Genomic DNA, 22504 nt, shown 5'->3' with positions numbered 1-22504 from the left:
GTAGGAGAAGGACCTTCCTCCTGTAGTCGCTCTTCGGATGCGGGGGACGGCGGCGAGGGCGTGGTTGGCTGATCGGAGGTGGCGTTTGGGAGCGTAGAAGTTGACTCGGCTGTTGAGGTAGCTCGGGCCTTGGTCGTGTAGGGCTTTGTGTGCGTGGGTGAGGAGGCGGAAGGTGATTCTTTTGTTGACGGGGAGCCAGTGAAGGTCTCTCAGGTGTCCGGAGATGTGGCTGGTACGTGGGACGTCGAGGATGAGTCTGGCCGAGGCGTTCTGGATCCGCTGGAGTCTCTTCTGGAGCTTGGCGGTGGTACCGGCGTAGAGGGCGTTGCCGTAGTCCAGTCGGCTGGTGACGAGGGCCTGGGTGACGGTCTTCCTGGTCTCGGTGGGGATCCACCAGAAGATCTTCCGTAGCATGCGTAGGATGTTGAAGCACGCCGAGGAGACGCTGTTGACTTGCCTGGTCATGGAGAGGGAGGCGTCCAGGATGAAGCCCAGGTTGCGTGCATGGTCTGTTGGTTTGGGTGCGGTGCCCAGGGCGGGGGGCCACCAGGAGTTGTCCCAGGCGGAGGGCGAGGAGCCCAGGATGAGGACCTCCGTCTTGTCTGAGTTCAGTTTCAGGCGGCTGGTCGTCATCCACTCGGCTACCTCTTTCATCCCTTCGTGCAGGTTGGTTCTGGCGGCGGCGGGGTCGTTGGTCAGGGAGAGGATCAGCTGGGTATCGTCGGCGTAGGAGATTATGCTGAGGTTGTGTTTGCGTACGATGGCCGCGAGGGGGCTCATGTAGACGTTGAAGAGGGTGGGGCTCAGAGATGATCCTTGGGGGACGCCGCAGATGACTTCTAGACCTGGGCTAGGACAGATGCCCATCCAATACCCAGGGTAGATGAGATCATAGACAGATTGGCATCTGCCAAGTTTTTAAGTACATTTGACCCGACAGCTGGCTACTGGCAGATCAGACTAGCTGATGATGCAAAGCCAAAGACAGCATTTTCAACCCCTGGTGGACATTATCAATTTGTGGTAATGCCCTTTGGCCTGAGAAATGCACCTGCCACATTTCAAAGGTTGGCAAACCAAGTCCTCTCAGGTCTAGATGACTACTGTACAGCGTATCTAGATGATATTGCTGTCTTTAACTCCACCTGGGAAGATCACCTGATCCACGTGAAAAATGTTTTGGATGCCCTTAGAAGGCAGGCCTAACTACCAAGGCTACCAAGTGCCAGATAGGGCAGAGTCAGGTTGTATACCTGGGCCACCTTGTAGGTGAAGGCCAGGTTCAACCATTGCAGAGCAAAATCCAGGCCATAATGGACTGGATTGCTCCAACCACCCATACTCAGGTCAGAGCTTTCTTGGGCCTGACTGGGTATTACAGGAAATTTATCAAGGGGTACGTTTCCATTGTGACACCCCTTAATGACTTAACTTCCAAGAAAGTGCCTAAGAAAGTAAAGTGGACAGTCGGCTGTCAAAAGGCATTTGATGACCTGAAGCAGGCCATGTGCACTGCACCAATTCTGCAAAGTCCAGACTACTCCAAAGAATTCATTGTTCAAACAGATGCTTCTGAGTTGGGGGTAGGGGCTGTGCTATCACAATTGAATAAAGATGGTCAAGACCAGCCAGTAGCTTTTATAAGCAGAAGGCTGACCCCTAGAGAGAAACGTTGGTCAGCTATTGAGAGGGAGGCCTTTGCTGTGGTTTGGGCACTGAAGAAGCTGAGGTCATACTTATTTGGTACACACTTCAAAGTTCAGACAGACCATAAGCCCCTCTTGTGGCTAAAACAGATGAAGGGTGAAAATCCCAAACTGCTCAGGGGGTCCATTTCCCTACAGGGGATGGACTTTACAGTGGAACATAGACCTGGGAGTAACCATGCCAATGCAGATGGACTCTCCAGATATTTCCACTTAGAACATGAAGACTCAACTGGTCAAGGTTAGTTTAATGTCCCTGCGTTTTGGGGGGGTTGTGTAGGAGAGTAGGGTCAGCTTCCTATGGTTACCCCCACTTTCTGCTGTGATTCTTTGGTTTTTCGACTTTAGTGTGGCTGTGGACCTGTTAATCAGGCCCACCGCCCAGTTGTTCTCGCTCTAAATTAATACCATGTACTTTAGGTACATACCAGATTGGTTACTGGGTCACCCTTGTGAGCCCCTGTATAGTGTACCCTAGGTAGCCAGGGGATAGGTGCACCCTAGGCCTATCAGGGGCTACAGTATGTTTTGTGCCACCCATGGTTTGCCTTCCAAACTGACACCACAAGTCTGTTCACACAGCCTGGGTAAGGTGGTGTAATTACCCCTTACTTAGATATAGTATATCTAAATCTAAATCTATATCTAAATCTATATCTAAATCTATATCTAAATCTATATCTAAATCTATATCTAAATCTATATCTAAGTCTATATCTAAATCTATATATATATATATATATATACACCCATATACACCTATAAGCCACTCCTAAGGCAGACCTCGACAATCCTGGAGGTAGAGTGCTTGTTCTTATGTGAGAGGGTGCCCTAGCATGAGCTGAGTCCCTCTGCAGCTTTCGGAACCATCTCCTTATAGCTGTTCTATGATATAGCCATACCATATACTCTTAAGTGCATTATAATCCTTGTGGTTAATGCTAACTTTGGTTTGGCTTTATCAAAACATGTCGTGTAAGGTGTCAAACACTTTGGAATACTACCCCCCCCCCCCGCCAGCCCTGTTGGCGGGGGTAGCATTCCACCCTTCTAGAGGGAGAAGACATGTTTACCCGGTTAAACAGAGCCTCAGCATCACCAAATGGATGCTGCTGCCACAGACACAAGTCTGACCTCCTGCTGCTGGATGAAACCCCAGCAGGGGATGCCTGGACAATAGGTTTACTGTCCAAGGAGGTTCTGGCACCTTCCCAGACAGGCTTTTGTGTATTGGGGCAGGGAGGGCTGCATTCAGTGAATGCTTTATAGATACTGCTTGGGGCACACTAGGTGCTCCATGCATTTCCCAGTTCAAACTGGTTGCTGGGGTACTCTGCCCCAGCTCTGGCAAGAAACTGGACAAGGAGAAAGGGGTGTAACCACCCCAAAAATAAATAAATAAATAAATAAATAAAATAAAAAACCAGGGACCCTGGACGAAACTCTGAAATATATATCCTGGACCTTCGACATTCCATTTCGACTGGAAGACGAAAGACATCTTCCTTCTGGTCAAAGAGTGACCACCCTCTTCAAACAGGCACCAACAGAAACTATGCCGGTCTGCATTTTCGAGGCTCCCGCCGGATCCTGAAGAATCTGCGACACAGGACACGGACTTTCTAGACATCTCTGACCCCGACCGTCGCTCACAGCAAAGCTGAGACCCGTGGCGGACACGAGAGACGTGGGACCGGAACTCCTGGACATCCTGCATTTTGCAAGCTGCACTCACTTCACGAGGTAACTCGAAGTCGTGCATTGGGGTGCTTGAAGCCCCAGACCCGAGCACCATTTGCACCAAAGCTCAGTGGGCCCCGCTTTTGCATTTCAGCTCTACGTGTCTTTCCGGTTCCTAGTGTGTTGGCTAGTGAGCACCTGGAAGACTCCATTTTGAATCTAACTTGCTTTCCTGGTTGCTCCAGGCTTGCTCCAACTTCCCTACAAAGGAGAAGCGCCACAGACCTTGCTGGTCTGCATCGAAGCCAATCTCGACATCCTGCGTGGGTTGCGTTTGCCAAGGCTTGTTGGGTCCAATCCGGATACCGACACCGCAGTCAACTAGATCCTTCATGGGACAGCTCGAATCCAGCTCCTGGTCGTCCTCGACGCCTCCTGGGCCTCGTGGCTGATGAGACAAACTTCACCTTTTCACCTGAAATCACCCGACATTGGCTGGCAGCTTTCCATCGCCATCCTGGTCACTGGCAATTCTTTTGTTGATAGGTAAGGAGGGGCGGTCTCTCAGGTGACCGGTGATGAGACTGCGGCGAGGGATGTTCCGGATGAGACCATTTTAATACTCTGGATATTCAAACACTTTAATCTTGAAAAGTCTATGGGTGTACCTAAAATGGATTGAATCTTTAACACACACCAGACAGCCGCTTGTTGCAGGTTCTCCCATTCCCAACACCCATCACTGGTAAATGAAGAAAAATACACTCCTGCAACTGCCAAAGGCTATTAAATACATTTGTTTGAGTCGCTTTCTCAAGGGTACATGTAGTAGATTTCACTCCCAAACATGTAAGTGCTAATCTGGTGAAAGGCACATACAATTGCGTACTACCAAACTTATAATAAATCTGACAGCAAGAACCTCAGAGTAGAAGTTAAGAGGCACACGAGTCAGTGAATAAAAGAGAAACCAAAGGGTTAAATGCACAATGATCATAAAATGTAAGAATACCGAGGAAGGATTGAGCATTCATGAGAGAGCCAGACAGTGATCCATAAAAATATGCATCATCTGGTTTGCAAATAGACGCTGTAAGGAAATTAGACTGAAAATGCAGCTTGTGAAGGCCTTTTTTCTTGAAGTTTAGCATAATATACCCAAGATGACACAATCTCACCATGCCACTGAACAACGGCAGACACCAAAGACATCTTTGGACAGGATATACTATTTACTGGTGCCAATTTGTGACCAGTATTTTTGCGACCAGTAAAGAATTTTAAGAACCGACTCATGTATTAATAGGTCCGTTTCTAAAATTTGAAATGATAGTGCATCAGACTCCAACCTACCTTATGAACATTTATTAAGTAGGTCGCAATTTGCAACTCCGTAGGATTCAAACCCAACACAGGGATGATGGGCACATAGTGTAAGCCCATAATTATGTATGGGATTGTATTTTTAATATAGCAAACCTTTTTATTTAATGCGGCCTCTTTGAAACAGAACTGCATTTAGCCCTATAGTGCTAAAGCCTTTCCACCACCAGTGCTGAGCCCCCTTTTTTATGTTTGAGGCACTTCACGCTTAGGCCTTCATAACGTTCTTTTCACAAAGGGTATCCAGCCCAAAATCGTGCCCTTTTTTCCTCCACATCTTAGGGATTCTGAGGGCGCCCAGGGTTTGTTGATTACCCAGGAGGGAATTGAGAAACGAGTCAATATTTTGCTAACTTTTTGTTGTGGTTGTTGAAATAAATTGGACGAAAGTGCTGTGCAAAAATGTGTTTACCCCTAGAAATGGCACAATAAAATGTTTGCTATGCTAAGATCACAACCAGTACAGCTTTTAGGAACAGGCAGAGTTGTTAAAGAAAGCCATTTTTCTACCACAGTTTTTGCATTTTTTTCTGGTAGTCCATTTTTTCTATTTCCTCCAGTTTAAACCTATTGCTGGAATAGGAACATAGAAATGTACAGATTTCTATGTTCACATGGGTGAACATAGAAATCTATACATTTCTGAAAACTAGACAAAGGTCCGGAATTCAGCAAGGTGTCATATGCGTAGATTGCTCTTGATATTCCAAGAAAAACAAATTGTTGAAATAAAATATGAAAATAAGTACGTAGAAAACAGCAACTGTTGACTAGAATGTTATCAGTAAATTTTTTACCCCGATTGCCGATATACAAACGTAACATTCTATTATGCCCTGCAGGCACATCCGGTTGCAGGGAAACACAGTTAGTTGGTTGTCCAACAACATGCAGTACCCAGAGACAAAAACTGAGTTGCCACTGGTAATGATTTTTCACTGTGTACCAACTATGCAGTAATTCATTTGGTAAACACTAATGAATAAAAAATGGGTATATTGCAAACCTATGTATTTTTTTCAAGGTGCACAAGATACTAAGTTTAGGAATCGTGGGCATTGTGTATACATCAGAATTCTAGGTTATCCATACTATCATGTGATTCAGAGGAAAATTTGCAAAAAAAATAATCTTTCTTGCAGCCAGTATGGAGAGAAATTCAATTCATAATATCAAATGTTATGCCATTCTGTGTTCTCTTGATATAAAGGCAACCCAAGTTGCATACATACAAACATCTTACAGGAGTAAAGTAGGAGATTTAAATAGAATAAAAAAATAGGAGGGGAATATATTTTCTTTATTGACTTCTATTGGAACAAAGAACATTTATGTGCGAGACTGCAGAGTGGTGAGACGGGAAGTGGGGAGGCGGCAACACTTATGTCCAGGGGTAGGGACTGTGGGCCACTCCCACCAAACAACACATTTAAAGCATTTCTTGATGGACTAGTGGGTTTTCTTCCGCCCTTGGGTGGTGCAAATTTGGGGTAAACACCACCTATCCACCTCTTGCCCCCCCCACAACCCCCACCTCGCGTGCCCCAGGGAGGAGGTGGAGAGTACAGGCCATTGCCCGGGGGGGGCACTCCCACCCTAAACAGTAAATAGAAATAGTTCCTGGTGTCTAGTGCACTTTCTGTGCCCACATGAGTGCCGATTAGGGGTAAACAACCACTTTCTGCCCTCCAGGTGGGGAGAGAGAGACTTGGCTCGGGGGTGGGGAAGATCACAGGACAATGCTCACAGGTACCACTTCCTGCCAAACAATAAAACTTAAAAAACATCTGAGCTCACATGAGTGCCGAACACCCACTGTCTGCCCTCCTGGTGGGGGCAAAAAGACTTGGCTCAGGGGCGGGGAAGAGCAAAGAATAAAACTTTTTTAAAAAACATGCTCAGGGGTCCACACACCCCTAAAAAGGGTATATTCTGCAATTCCATGGTGCCTAGTGGGTTGTCTGCACAATTCCCCATATCAGACATTTGGGGGTTTCACAGCACCTTTATGTCCCACAACGGTAGCAAAAAGAATCTTGTGCATGGGGGTGGGATAGAACATGCCCGAGGCAGTGCACCCCCACCCCCCCCAAAAAAAACCTGTGAAGTGCATACTTCCTTCGCTGCTAGTGGTCTTTCTACCTCCAGGAAGCGTACAGGTTTAGGGTAAACACGCTCTGTTTCCCTGGAGGGCAGAGAGACTGATTTGCACTGTGGATGTGGAGCAGTTCAGGCCCCTGCCGAAGGAGGCCACACCCACACAGGGAAACGTCCCTGATGTTTAGTGTGGTGGATCCTGTGGTGGATCCATGCTTGGGGATCGAATGCTCAATGCAAACCCCAAGCAGAGGTCAACCATGAGAGTGAGTGCTGGAAGGGGGACATTGCTCCCTTTCCAAATACTGCCTCCTAGGTGCTGAAAGGGGCTCAGCAGCAGAGTTATGCCCCCGGCACTAACTTAAAGTGAAACCAGAAAATACCATTAGAGAGGTCTGCTTTCACTTTTGTTTTGCTGTGATGTCACTGTGCTGGTTTTCATCTGAAACATTTTCTTTTCCAGTATGGTGGACATGCTGATGGTCCACAGCACTGTGAAAATAGTGCAGTGGAAGTCAACGGGTCATTTAAAGCGGTTAAAAAAAGTTGTGTACTTTTTTTGTTTAAGAGTTTGCAATTGTCCCCAGGACTAAGGCGAAGAGATCTCAAGAGACTAACAAATGACAAGCACATATAGACCATACCTCTTAACACTCATGCAAATTATCCCAGTACTTTTCAATACAAGCTACATAAATAATCAATCAAATCAATGAACTTTGTTTTAATGCACTGACCTGTTGCTACTCTACCGTTGCTCTGGAACGGATTCACAATGGGAACTATAGGTGCACTGGGAACTGACATAAATGGATTCGTAGCACCTGAAAATTAATAAAAAAATTAATAAATTAGGTGCTTTAGTGACTAAGTTTTAAAATAATGCCCTATGTTGACTGATTCATTCCCTTAGGAGAAATACACTTTTTTTTTTAAACAAATGTTATGATCTTTTACATATTTCTCTCACCACACAGTATCTCTGTGGCAAGTAAACCAATTGCACAGTAGCTTATGTCGCCTCTTTCAATGTTCGTACACCCACTTGCTCCTTGCATTATAATTGTCTCTGATGTTGCAGGACACTTCCAAGTATACCATCCCTTCTTATCCCCCCGCCTCTCCCTCCCCCCAACTCTTAAACTTAACCTCTACCCCCCACCCCCACCCTCCTCCCCCCGGCACTGCTGTCTCCAATAATTACCAGATGGCTCCTTGTGATCACATCTCTTATTTCTCGCCATGTGCATCTCTATCCCTCGGCTGCCCTAAAGTAGCTCAAACCCCCCTCAGTGCATGGGATCCTACTGGTCCTCATCTCCTGGTGCTTGCTCCCCCCTCCTCTCCTGACTCTCTGTGTGGGCTTCCATGCCGTGGGGATCTTTCAGGGGTGGTGGCTTCAGATACAGCTTCCTTGTCCCTCAGCTCCTCCATCAAAACCTCCCATGTCTGCGCACTTTCAAGCCTTCCCAATCCCCTTCTTGCTTTTGTTCGCAAGATTCTCCCCTTACTTCCTGCCCATTTCTCTAATTCTCTCTTCCATCTATGTATGCTGGGGCCCTCCGGAGCCTTCCATTTGCTAGTAATGTCCTGTTTTGCCAATATGAAGGCGAGGTCCTGGAACTCAAAAGTGACCTTAGTCTTAGCCATATGGGGACATAGGTTAAGTAGGACATGCTCTGGTTCACGGGACTATTTGTTCTGTTATCCTAGCTGACTCCCTCGTTACTTCTTGCCAGTAGTGTATCAGGGCCTTGCATTGCGACACCATGTGGATGTAGGTCGTCCCTCTCTCCTTGCACCTCGGGTATTCTGCATCTTCTCTGTGGAAGAATTGGTTAACACGTTCCTATGAGAAATACACTCATTACAACTAAAGAGAATTGTGACATTTCATAAACCATGTTTGATAGTCTATGTAAAAAGATTCAACCATTCTTATAGCCCACGCAATCTAAAGCAGGGGCTTCCTAGATAAAGGCAAGAATAGGAATCAGTTGTCTAACGCGGATTACAAACAAGTCCTTTAGAAGCGGAATTTAGTGCCCTTTTTTGGAGAAAAAAAATGCTTTGCTGACAGAGGAATAATGAGAGTTTAGTGTTATCTCATTTGCTAGCTGGGCTCGGTTTGACCTGTCCACAGGCTCAAAAGAGAAGTCACTTAAGGGTTTTGAACATACCTGAACCCCCAACCCCCCGGTCCAGACAAAAAATAAGGGTCATTCTCCTCTTTGCTTTGGTAGCATCTTAAGGATTGGGTGTGGATTTAAAAATGCTAAATGGGTAAGAACATTATCAGCGAGGCAACAAAATGGTGACTATGGGGCATCTGTGGCTGCAGACACAGCAGCTAACAGGTTTGATTCTGTTCTTGTGCCCAAAAATGTTATCAAACCTATACTGGAGAAAAAGACTAATAAAGGGAGGCATGGCCAATGGCTCTCAAGAGAGGGCTGGCATGGTTCGAGGGCTGCACTGACAGACATTGTGCATAGAGCTTTTAATTTTTTTTAGAAATCTGCTTAAGGATCTTGCCGGAAACTACAGGATCTAGTCGGAGGGGCAGAGACCTAGTTAAGGGGTGCCAGGTCTGTAGCTGACAGCAGCTTAAGCCAGATTAGTCTCCGCTGAAAATGGGGGAGTGGCCCTCCTTCCCACTGCCCTAAATGCACCTTTTCGGTCGCAACTAGCTACTTGTAAGAAATATATGTGGCACACAGCCCCCAATGGGGTATGATTCACATAGCTGAGTGTAAATTATTCTTGCCCCAGCTCAGACCAGGAGCCAAGGCATGTCATCTGGGTGTACGATGTAGCACCTCGTGTACCACAGGCAGATATGGTGCTTACATTTTGAATCCCTTTGAGTCGGTGCTCAAGCCCTCTTTTTTCTTGCCTATAGAATAAAAAATGCAATGTGAACAACCACTTATGCATGTTAACAGATCTTTTGTCTCGACTGCGATGCAGCTGGTGGGTGCTTTAGGGACACTAGGAGGTGCAGAGATCTTGAAGCTTACACAGTTTACAGCTACAAAGGATGTTCTTAATGACTTGATATTCTGTGCATCCACTAAATGATGAATCTAGTGTTACATCACTAAACACCTGGCACTTGATGGATGAGCCCCCGGTACAAACCTCTGCCTTACTCTTGCTCATTAGGGGGATTCTAGGGATCTTATTTATTTATCAAGTTTTATATAACTTGAATTTGACTCTAGAGGGTATCTGAGCGCTTTACAAACTGTTAGGCAAGAAGAAACAGGTAGAACCACCAACACACATATAAGCTGACAGTGCATGATGTAAATCAGGAAAAGGCCAAAAGGTTAATAAACAAGGACATAGCATGAGAATAATAACCATGTGTGTGTAGACACTGCGTCATCTCGGTGCCAGGATAGAAGAGTCAATGGTTTCTAGGGTAGAAATGTGCTCATCAAAATCACTTTGACTTCTTTTTTGAATGCTGTACTTGAAGGGATAAATCTGATTTCAGGGGCAGGGAGTTTCAAATTCTTGGGGCCATTCCCAAATTAATTAGCGGTTGCAAAAAGCGAACTCTGTAAAAATCTGCAATTTATGTCCTTTCTCCCCTTCACGATGCCACAGCAGAGCCATTTCTTCAGCCCTGGTGTAAATGCCCTATCCCTCCAAAGCGTTTCAAGCAAAAGGTGAGCTTTGAACAATTCGAAAGGTTTAGATTATGTCTAGCACTGTAAAAGTTAAGATCCAGCCAACTGATTTGAAATTGGCTCCAATTTTGGAAGGAGCCAATCAGTCAAAATGATATTCCCTCATCTGTGCATTTGCTCAGGTGTGTCACAGCTACATGACAACCAGCTATCAGGAGAACTTTTACTCATGTGGCGGAATGGAAACTAAATGACCGTTGTCCAGTCAGAGGCTGTTTAAGGCCCTTAGTATCTTGAACAAAACAGGAAGCAGGATGTGCAGTGCAAGTTTAGTCATGTCCTTGGTCAAATTCTTTCTTCCAGTGTTGCTTCTTTCAGGACACAAACTGGCCTCCTGGAACTGGTCTGGCCCAGGGAAGGTTAACACAAAATCTTTCTGCTGTATTCAAGTGGATGTATGTCAAGAAAAAACGACAAGGCGGCAGCTGTTTTCACTTCCTTGCAGCCACCCTATGGAACTCCTTACCTCTTGCCCTCAGACAGAGTAGAGACCTTCTTGCCTTCAGAAAGGCTTTTAAAACACATCTTTTCATACAAGCTTACCCGAAATAACTCCTCCGCCAGACTCTCCTCCTGTTATGTTTTTTATCTTACCAGCGCCAAGAAGCCCTCGGGCGCACGCGCGCTTTATAAATTGCCAATAACATAACATAACATAACATACGAGTTTACTTGTTTCAAACCAGACACAAGCCCTTGTTTTAAGAATGTGACTGCGTTTGGGGGAAGGAAATGAACAAATTGGAAGAGAGTGAAGGGAAGACAGTCATTCTGGCAACCAGCAAACCCTAAATAGCACGCTTTGGAGCTACATACATATAGGAGGATTCAAATATAATGGTAGTATATCTCTCTAGCACCTACGCATTTAATCAGACAGCTGAACACTACCAAGAGTGCTCCATTTTAATTGGATCCAAGTGGGTTGGCATTTACCCAAGAGATTTATAGAGAGCACATGAGACAAGCTTCATAAACAGACTCAACTCGTTTATCACTAGGCCTTCTCCCCATCACAACTGCCTGTGGAGATAACAAAGTTCAAATAAAGAAACAGAATGTTCACCCTGCATATAAAATGTGCCTGCACTTGGAGGCATAGTGATGGAGAAGACTGCTTCAGAATAATTCAGGTTCCTGTTCCGAAACCAGAACATGCACATTAAAATGTTTGTCGCCTCTGCTGCGACAAATTCATGATATAAACAAGTCTCCAAAAACATTCCTCTCCCTTTGTTTGTGTTAGATATGTAAATTGTTCAGAGTATATGAAGACTGTATACTCTGACAGTTTGCACCGTTTTGAAATAGCAGCCTGTTGGATTTACAATGTTAAATATTTTAATGAGCTTCAATTCCAGTTGACTATAAGGCAACCAGAGCACAATTTACATGGAAAAATAAATATTTTAAATATAATTTTAATTTTCTCCTATTTAACTCATAATACATATTACTTTAAGCCAGTGCACATGCTTCTGATGCACTCTTGTTATGAAGAGGTAGTGTGTTCTTTTACTGTCTGATGATTCACCTACTCTAAAACGTTGAAGTGATACTCAGTGTTGTGTAATTCCTCTGCGTTGCAGTCTTTGTGATGGTACAGAATGGAAGACTGTTGATTGACCCTGCATGTTACATATCTTGTAGACAAGCCGTGGAACATATCTTGCTTTGGGATGAAACTCACTACGCATTAGCAACAATACAGGTAGCCAGCCCAGAGACCTTAGCCACCGGAAGACATTACTGACTGTGGGGCACTCACAAAGGTAAGGAACAGACACACCAACTCAACAAAATACTGATTATGGACAAATGTGCTATACCATACTTAATGAGAGAGAACAAGCTGGATCGTGAAAAGGAAGGGAGTTCTCTGAATTCAACATCAGACCCTCATCCATCGCTGTGTGAGGTGCTGAATGTGGGTAAAGAAATCCTGCTCATATACCAGTTTTGCTTTATACCTCATAAGACCCCTGTCTTCAAAGATGGATGTTACACCATCTATTTAATATATATATATATATATATATATATATATATATATATATATATATATATATATATATATATATATACATACACACACACACACACACATATATACACACACACACACACACACACACACACACACACATATATATTTTTTGGGGGAGAGATTTTTCCAAGGTTTCACCGGGAGCTCGTCGCACACTTGCTGGGTGGGTGCCGCCACCGTCGTCGGTGAGTTCGACAATACATTTCTCCTAACACAAAGTGTAACAAAGCATGGCGCACACTCTCGAAGATATTCAAAATTACTTTATTCCGCTCCCATTGGCAGATAAACGTGTTTCGGCCATGCTGGCCTTCATCATGTGGTTCTTGTTCTCAGGAAATATTCATGAAATTAAATGTAATTGGTAAAATACTATTTCTTCATAGGCATCGCAAGAAAAGCAGAGACGAAGAGTATTCTTCGATATATATATATTCCTCCAATCCCGCCCTGTTTAAGAACGGGTCCGACACATGCTAGGGTTGCCCAACAAAAATGTAATGCCACCAGGATACAGCAAAGGCACGTTGTCCACATATTCACAGCCCCTGGCAGATGCGTTTTGGCAGTTGCCTTTTCTCAGTGCCGGGTATCTCGTGTGTGCTCAGAGTTGTCAGTTTTTCGCAGGGCTTTTTTCCATCCAGCAAGTACTTTGCCGCTTTCTTGTTGTGAAATCCTCGGATGCTGTTTTTGGATCCCGCTATATGGAGCCTGCCAGTTCAGAGTTCAAAAACAAGGTACAGTGACCTGCATTGGCATATAAAAATGCTCTCCGATCTGCCGTTTCTTTTTCGCGGGACCACCATGGCGGATTCCATCATTGCCGGGCAACCCTCTCAGCAGACTATCTGCTCCCTCTCCCCGATACCTTAACCAACAGTCCAGGCCAGGGGGGCGCCACGTTGTGCATTCCATGCACCCAAACCACAAAGAAGTTGCCGGCATACGTGGAGCTCCTGAACGAGGGGCGTGCCGGGATGCGGAGCCGACCTCCGCCAACAATACTCCTCCAATCCCGCCCTGTTTAAGAACGGGTCCGAGACATGCTAGGGTTGCCCGACAAAAATGTAATGCCACTAGGATACAGCAAAGGCATTAGCGCGTTGTCCACACATTCACAGCCCCTGGCAGACGCGTTTCGGCGGTTGCCTTCCTCCGTGCCGGGTATCTGGTGTGTGCTCAGAGGTAGAGATATAGAGATATATATATATATATATATATATATATATATATATATATATATATATATATATATTACCTACTGGCGGTCGCCAGTAGGTATATATAGTTAGGATTTTTTCTCTATGGGATTTTTGAAAATTCTATGTCGAATAACTTTGGCGTTTAGAGACGGAATTGGCTGAAATTTTCAGGAAAATGGAACATTTTGTTTCTGAGCAGCCCCTGAAAATTTGGGGGGGTTTCGTCAAGCGGGGGCCGAGAAAAAAGGGGGGTCCCAAAACATGTTTTTAACATTGAGTTTTCCATAGGGCGGTTGGACTCACTTTTAGCTCGAACGGCTGAATGGATTTCCACAAAACTTGGCAAAATTGTAGGGACTGGTACCCCGATGTGCCTTTGCTATGTCTCAAGATATATGCTCCAGTGGTTTTTACGAAAATTAACTTTGAAAAATATATATTGGGCTACATTGGGCTATATATATGTTAGAGCCCAAATGTAGCCCAATGTAGCCCAATGTAGCCCAAAGATGGCCACCAGAGACAAAAAAAACCAAATGTAGCCCAAATATCAGCCAGATGTAGCCCAACTATAGCCCAATGACAGAATGTCCCAGAGTGTTCTAAAGAACAACTAGAACGCTAACAGTCTTACTTATGACAAAAGTATGGCACACCTGAAGTCATCTTGATTGGAATAAAGTGGTAACACTTAATACATTTAATTTGAAAAGGAACAAAATGAGGGGTTTCATTTTGCCATAGAAATGTTATATATATATATATATATATATATATATATATATTTATTACCTACTGGCGGTCGCCAGTAGGTATATATAGTTAGGATTTTTTTGAATAGGGATTTCTGAAAATTCTATGTTGAATAACTTTGGCGTTGATGGACGGAATTGGCTGATATTTTCAGGAAAATGGCACATTTTGTTTCTGAGCGTCCCCTGAAAGTTTGGGGGGGTTTCGTCAAGCGGGGGCCGAGACAAAAGGGGGGGTCCCAAAACGTGTTTTTAACATTGAGTTTTCCATAGGGCGGTTGGACTCACTTTTAGCTCGAACTGCTGAATGGATTTCTATGAAACTTGGAAAAATTGTAGAGACTGTTTGCCCGATGTGCCTTTGCTAGGTCTCAAGATATGTGCTCCAGTGGATTTTGAGAAATTAACGCTCAAAAAAATATATATATCTGTGACAGCGTCCCGGTTGTTGTGTTGTGTGGGTGATGTAAGTACCAACATGTAGGTACCAATGAAGAGTCTAAAATTCAATGTACACCGTCTCCTCTGTAGATATTTTGTATGTTCTAATATGGGTTATTTAAATGTAAATGTGTGGAAAAGCACTTCATGCTTTAAAGCAATTGTATTTTTGAACTGATTGTTCTTTCCTCTTAGTCCTCCTCTTTGTTTTTTTTTCCCCACACTCTTCTTCAGCATGATAGTTGATAAATTCGTTCCCTCAAAAAATTTATATACATAAAAAAATTATATTAAATACATATAAAATATATTTTTCCTTTAAAAGAAGAATACATTTTTCAGCTTTTGATATTTGCTATTAAAAAACCATTGAAATTCACTGAAAAAACCATAGGTTATACACCATATATAGTTAGGAATTAGCATTTACAAAACCTTGAAAATTCACTGAAAAAACCATAGGTTATAGACCATATATAGTTAGCAATTAGCATTTACAAAACCTTATTTTACTCACACAAAACCATTGAAATTCGCATATATAGTTAGTTGCACTAACTATATATCGCACACCCGCAATCCACTGCTGATCATGTCACATATTACATCATTCATGACATGGTCAGTGACATCACTGATGACATCTCAAATGACATCACTGATGACATCACTGATGACAACATCCAGTGACTGTATGTTTCTGTAAAGTTAAAATATGTCTTACATATTGAAGAATGAGTGGATGTATAAGTGTCTGGATGAAGGATTTACTAGGTGCATGACTGACTGTATGAGTGAGTGATTAAATGTGTCTCACTGAGTGCATGGGTTAGTGACTAAACTGTCTTAATTTGTGCATCATTATGTCTGTTGTTCTGTAAACTGCTGCATGTGTTGATCAGTAGCTATATGAGTAACTATATGGGTTATTGATTGGTTGCCCAAGTATTTGTATGGGAGACTGAGTGTGGGTGGCTGGGAGGTGTATGACTCTGTGCATAGATGTGTGAGCAGTTGATTCACTAGATGTATGGGTTCAAAAGTGCATGTGGAAACAGCTGTATGGGCGGTTGACTGTGTGCATGAGTGTATTGGTGAGTGAATGGATATCTCAGTGCTACATGTCAAAGTAAGTACATATGTAAAACACAGTACATGTGAGAGTTGACATATATAAATAACTGTGCATAAGAGCCAGTGAATGTGTGAGTGGCTGTATGGATCATTGTGAACTTGTATCAGGGATTGTATAAGAGTAAATATGTGTTAGTATATGTTTGAATAAGTAAGGTGTGTATAACTGTATAGTTGAGGAAATGGAGGTGTGATTGATTCTTTGCATGACTGACTAGGTGTGTGAGTAACTCCATGGATGAGTGACAGTCTGTGAGTGTCTGTTTACACTGAGTGTATCTAAGGTTATATTAGAGTCTGAAGAGGTTCATCGTATTATCACATGAATGATGTCATCAGTGATGTGATCAGTAATGTCATTTGAGATGTCATCAGTGATGTCATCAGTGATGTCATTTGAGATGTCATCAGTGATGTCATCAGTGATGTCATTTGAGATGTCATCAGTGATGTCATCAGTGATGTCACTGACCATGTCATGAATGATGTAATATGTGACATGATCAGCAGTGGATTGCGGGTGCGCGATATATAGTTAGTGCAACTAACTATATATGCGAATTTCAATGGTTTTGTGTGAGTAAAATAAGGTTTTGTAAATGCTAATTGCTAACTATATATGGTCTATAACCTATGGTTTTTTCAGTGAATATATATATATATATCAGTTTACCGCATCTGGATTCAGGTCGCTTTCCAAACACCTCGCGGACACGGACCAGTTAAGTGCAGAATTATTTATTCAGGCAGAGTAATCTCATGACGTTTCGGCTCCGTAGAGCCTTGCTCACATGACAACGTTCAAAATGCAAAAGCTCATTTTTAAAGTGCAAGTGACTAATCAAAGTAACACTACGTGATTGCACATAGTCATGGAAGAAAGCTTCACTGAACATTCCCATTTGACCGTAAAATACAGGCTAATGAATTTAACAATGAGAAAATGAGAAAATAGAGGCATTGAATTAAAAGCACTCATGATTAGTCTTGGTTATATCGGTAAAATACCTAGGCCACGTGCTGTGGAATCAGTATAGCTACTCGGTTGTTAAAGTAATTATGGCTACATATTTTCAACACATGAATTTAAATTGAATTCAGAGACATTAATAATATACCCAATTTATATAATATTCATGTTTTTCTGCCACCAATAATTGACAACTATTTGGATAAATATAGCCAGTTCAACCCAGGCTGTCCCACTGAAGGATCAACGCATAATGTGCAAAATCTGCTTTAAAGTGAAAATATGCAATGTAAACAAAAAAACACAATTTAGGTATTGTGGTTATTCAGATAAAGTGCAAATGCATATATTAATGTGCAAAACCGCAAGAAGTGCAAAATCGCCATTGGTACAGTTGACCTATTTGTGCAAAATTTGCAATTTGTAAACATTCATTAAATATCTTGCGGATCCAAAAGTGTCCCCATTGGAATAGCACAATGGAGACCTGGTACAACAGTACAGGGGTCAATTATATTAGATCTACCATAAGTCAATTATAAACACATAGATGTTCCCAGTGTGCTCAAATCTCTACTCTTCCAGATCCTCTCACAACCTGGAAAAAGATAGGATGCTTATATTAGTATAGCTTTTTGAAGAATCTTTCCTATGACCATAACAATAGTGAAAAAATTATATGAAATTAATTATAAAAAAAAAGGGTGTCCAGATGTAAAAAACTGTGATGTTAAAATCATGTTTTACATTAATTATATCAAAAAAAATCATTGAGAGTTGCAGTTGCACAATAATCTTGCGAAAGAATATATACATGTAGCAGGTAACTGATTCATCCTAGACCGATAGTACATGTATAGGAAATCATTATACGGGGTCTTATCATTACTGGTACATAGTGTACAATACCAAATGGTTAGAAATTAAAATCGCCATTTTAGTTAACCTAGGTCCCCTGTTGTTATGGTAGACACGTGTACATGTCCTCAGTTATATTGAGGCCCCCTGGTACCTTGGTATCTAATAATAAAATGTACCGGGTCTCCGATTTACGCAGTTTGGCTTCCCTATCACCACCCCGTCTGCTGGCTTTGATGGAGTCAATGACTAAATATTTTAAGCTGGTGTTGTCGCTATGGTGTTGCTCGCGGAAGTGCCGTGCCACCGGGTATGTATTATCCTGATTGGTAATTGCTCTTAAATGTGGGAGTATGCGCTTATGTACCGCTAACTTAGTACTCCCAACATACCTCAGGGAACAGGGGCATTCTAAGACATATATGGCAAATTCCGTTTGACATGTCAAGACCTGGGTGATTGGGTGCTCACGTCCACTGAAGCCGTCCCTGAATGACTTTCTATTGATCCCGTGTGTGCAGGATTTGCAGGTTTTACACCTGAAGAAGCCGCTATTGTTGTGCAGCCAGGTCGTTCTCTCCAAAGTTTCAGGGTAGGTATCAACCAACTGATCTCTGAGCGAGGGTGCCCTGCTGAATGTTAAGGATGCTCTGCTGGGTAGAGTTGGCCCAATTATAGGATCATTAATCAAAATAGGCCAATTTGTGTTGATTATATTGAAAATTGCCTTATGTTGTTTACTGTAACCAGTGATAATTCTAAAGATCTTACTATCACTGGTCTTGGATTCCCCTTCCTTTTTCATCACATTCTCCATGGGGTTGGTGTCCTGGCCATAATTGGCTAGAAGATCCTGTCTGTTAAGCCCCATTGATCTAACTCGGGCTGTCTCAATTAATTTTTCAGAGTATCCTCGTTGTAAAAATTTTATTTTACTGGCTAGTTGGGCTGCCTCTAAATCAGAAGAGTTGCTGGAAATCCTCCTCAGGCGCAACATCTCCCTTTTAAATATATATATATATATATATATATATATATATATATATATATATATATATATACACATACATATATACATATATACATGTACATATATACATATATACATGTACATATATACATATATACATGTACATATATACATATATACATGTACATATATACATATATACATGTACATATATACATATATACATGTACATATATACATATATACATGTACATATATACATATATACATGTACATATATACATATACACATATATACATGTACATATTACCTACTGGCGGTCGCCAGTAGGTATATATAGTTAGGATTTTTTCTCTATGGGATTTTTAAAAATTCTATGTCTAATAACTTTGGCGTTTGTGGACGGAATTGGCTGAAATTTTCAGGAAAATGGCACATTTTGTTTCTGAGCAGCCCCTGAAAATTGGGGGGGGGTTCGTCCAGGGGGGGTCGAGAAAAAAGGGGGGTCCCAAAACGTGTTTTTAACATTGAGTTTTCCATAGGGCGGTTGGCCTCACTTTTAGCCCGAACGGCTGAATGGATTTGCACAAAACTTGGCAAAATTGTAGGGACTGGTAGCCCGATGTGCCTTTTGTAGGTCTCAATATATGTGCTACAGTGGATTTTGAGAAATTAACGTTTAAAAAAAGATATATATCTGTAACAGCGGACCGGGCAGCGCTCCAGTTCGCGTACTTTTCGCGCAACGGAGCTTTGTGAAGCGAAGCTGATTGGTTCTCCGGCGTCTGTAAACATTCCAAACAGTCCGTAGCGGCCGCCATCTTGTCTCTCGGTAGGATCGAGAGACAAGAGGAGGCCAAAGCGAAGGGGCAAATGACCATAAGGGGGCATAGTAGATCCTCCCTGACTTCTTAGGTTTGATGTACCATTTTGCCAAGTTTGGTGTAATTCCGTTCAGCCATTCAGGCTGTAGACGTATCTAAATGTCAATAATCGAACGGCTGAATGGATTTGCACGAAACTTGGCAAAATATTAGGGACTGGTAGCCCGATGTGCCTTTGCTAGGTCTCAATATATGTGCTCCAGTGGATTTTGAGAAATTAACGTTCAAAAAAAGATATATATCTGTAACAGCGCTCCGCTTCGCGTACTTTTCGCGTTACGGAGCTTTGCGAAGCTGATTGGTTCTCCGGCGTCTGTCAACATTACAAACAGTCCGTAGCGGCCGCCATCTTGTCTCTCGGTAGGATCGAGAGACAAGAGGAGGCCAAAGCGAAGGGGCAAATGACCATAAGGGGGCATAGTAGATCCTTCCTGACCTCTTAGGTTTGATGTACCATTTTGCCAAGTTTGGTGTAATTCCGTTCAGCCATTCAGGCTGTAGACGTATGTAAATGTCCTATGGAAAATTGCATGGGGAAAACACATTTGAAAGTGTTGAAATTTAGAACCAATTAAAATGTTACTTTGGTTTTGTATTTGTGTGTGATGAAAGTTAATTGGTTATGTATATATCTCAAATGAGAGGAAACCACAGCCATTTTGTGATACTACTGTCTGAGGTACATTTGTGAGGAATTTTTGGTGGTGAATTTCTGGTGTTTGATTTACACAGTACTAACACTTCTCCTACTTTTAAAAAGGTGAGTTGTTAATTTGTAAGGGGAACTATGTTGTACACTTGAAGATAATTTGAAAAATGTTTTCTGTTATTTATTTGCAGTCCTTCTGTTATACTAAATACTTGATAAAGTTAGTTTTATATTATGTATTACTAAAAACGATAAATGAAAGTGATTATTTTTTTCTGCAATTTACAGCAAGCAATTTCAAAATAAAATGGCTCACAATGAAGAGACCGTGGCAATTTCTTTTGCATTGTCCACTACATTGATTGAAATTGAGAGCACCAATAATGAAATATTGTCACAAGGAGGAGATGACTTGTATGATTTCATTAGATTGATTGAAATTGACAGCACCAATAATGAAATATTGTCACAAGGAGGAGATGACTTGAATGATTCCACTACATTGATTGAAATTGAGAGCACCAATAATGAAATATTGTCACGAGGAGATGACTTGAATGATTCCACTACATTGATTGAAATTGACAGCACCAATAATGAAATATTGTCACAAGGAGGAGATGACTTGAATGATTCCACTACATTGATTGAAATTGACAGCACCAATAATGAAATATTGTCACAAGGAGGAGATGACTTGAATGATTTTTTTGATCAATCTGTTGATGGCGAATTTATCGAATGTTTGGAGACCATAGAGTTACAAGAATCATCATTGCAGACTTTTAATGAGGAGATTCCAGATGAGATGATTGAAGAGGAAATTGCTGATGTGGACATGTTACTAGTTCTTTCAAATTTAGAAAATTCTGAAGAATAAATTTATATTTAGAAATCAAAAATTGTTTGAGACATTATTCATTTTTATTTTTAATTTATGAGGTTGTAGCGAAGTGATTGTAGTATAAAATGAGACTTATAGTATAGAGTGCAACATTTTTATGTTACATGGTAAGTTTACTCATATTTACTTCCCTTCTCCCACTATATTATCTCCAATGTGTATTTGACATCTCTTCTTCATCTCCGGCCTCCTTTCTCTCACTGTGTGTCTCTGATGCATCTTATCGCTGCTATTTTGTGTAATTACAGAAGAGAGTAAAATAAAATAGTTCGGAACGTGAAAAGGGGGCAAAGTAGAGTACCCCTCACCCCCTAGGCCTTCTCAGGCGGTCCCAAAAGGATCAGTTTCTGCTTTCCTGAGAGATTATGGTATGAGTTCCATATACCACAATAATTTGCATTACAACATGCAAGATATATATCTCCTATTACCAACTTTTGGAGATATTCGCGCTAAGCGCGAATATCTCCAAAAAGTAACACCTGCCCTGAGCAGTTCTTAGCCATGTTATCCAATGGGAGGTGGATAACATGGCTAAGAGCATTAGCTCGGTAATGCATGAATATCGCTGACTTTTTAGCGATATTCATACATTGCGGCCGTTTTTTATCGCATTTGCGATAAACCTTGATAATAGCAAGGTTTATCTTCGATAATTTCTGACGATGCTTAGCGGTAAAAAATTCGTTGGTAAGCATCGTTAGCGATAAATATCGCTTAACTTTGGTAATATGCACCAACGTCTGTTAACGTTCAATTCGAAGGAAATGAGGAAGTGTTGAAAAACATTGTTTGCGCCATCTTGCCTTTTTTGAAATGCCACACTTTTGTCGTGCACGGCAGCCATTTTAGATGCCTTGACCAGACCCACTCTCTGCACGCTGTCGATTCGTAGCATGGCTCCCCACCCTCGCAAGCATCTTCCCCAGGCACTGGTCACCCCCGCTCTCTGTCTTATGCATGGGCAATAAACCTCCCCCCATCTGTGCTGCTCTTCCCTGAGAATCACACTCTGTGCCCGCCCGACACCTCCCTTTCGCCCTATTCACTACCACACCCTCTGACACTCCTCTTCCTCTGTGTCCGATTGTCCAGGCTATCAGCTAGCCCTGCAGATGTAGTTTATGG

At 42.4% G+C, this 22504-nt stretch overlaps 1 protein-coding gene across 7 annotated transcripts in view; it reads right to left on the bottom strand.

The window, feature by feature from the left end:
• Positions 1-22504, bottom strand: part of AGFG1 (ArfGAP with FG repeats 1) — a 429459-nt gene that overhangs the window by 173982 nt on the left and 232973 nt on the right. For all 7 annotated transcript variants that reach the window (XM_078666216.1, XM_078666214.1, XM_078666215.1 and 4 more), the window contains one exon: positions 7604-7690. In XM_078666216.1, coding sequence (XP_078522342.1) covers positions 7604-7690 — 87 coding nt within the window. The remainder of the gene's footprint in view (positions 1-7603; positions 7691-22504) is intronic.

The sequence above is a fragment of the Lissotriton helveticus genome, chromosome 11, assembly GCF_964261635.1.
Source record: "Lissotriton helveticus chromosome 11, aLisHel1.1, whole genome shotgun sequence".
Lineage (NCBI taxonomy): Eukaryota > Metazoa > Chordata > Amphibia > Caudata > Salamandridae > Lissotriton > Lissotriton helveticus.
This window is presented reverse-complemented; position numbering and strand designations above follow the sequence as displayed.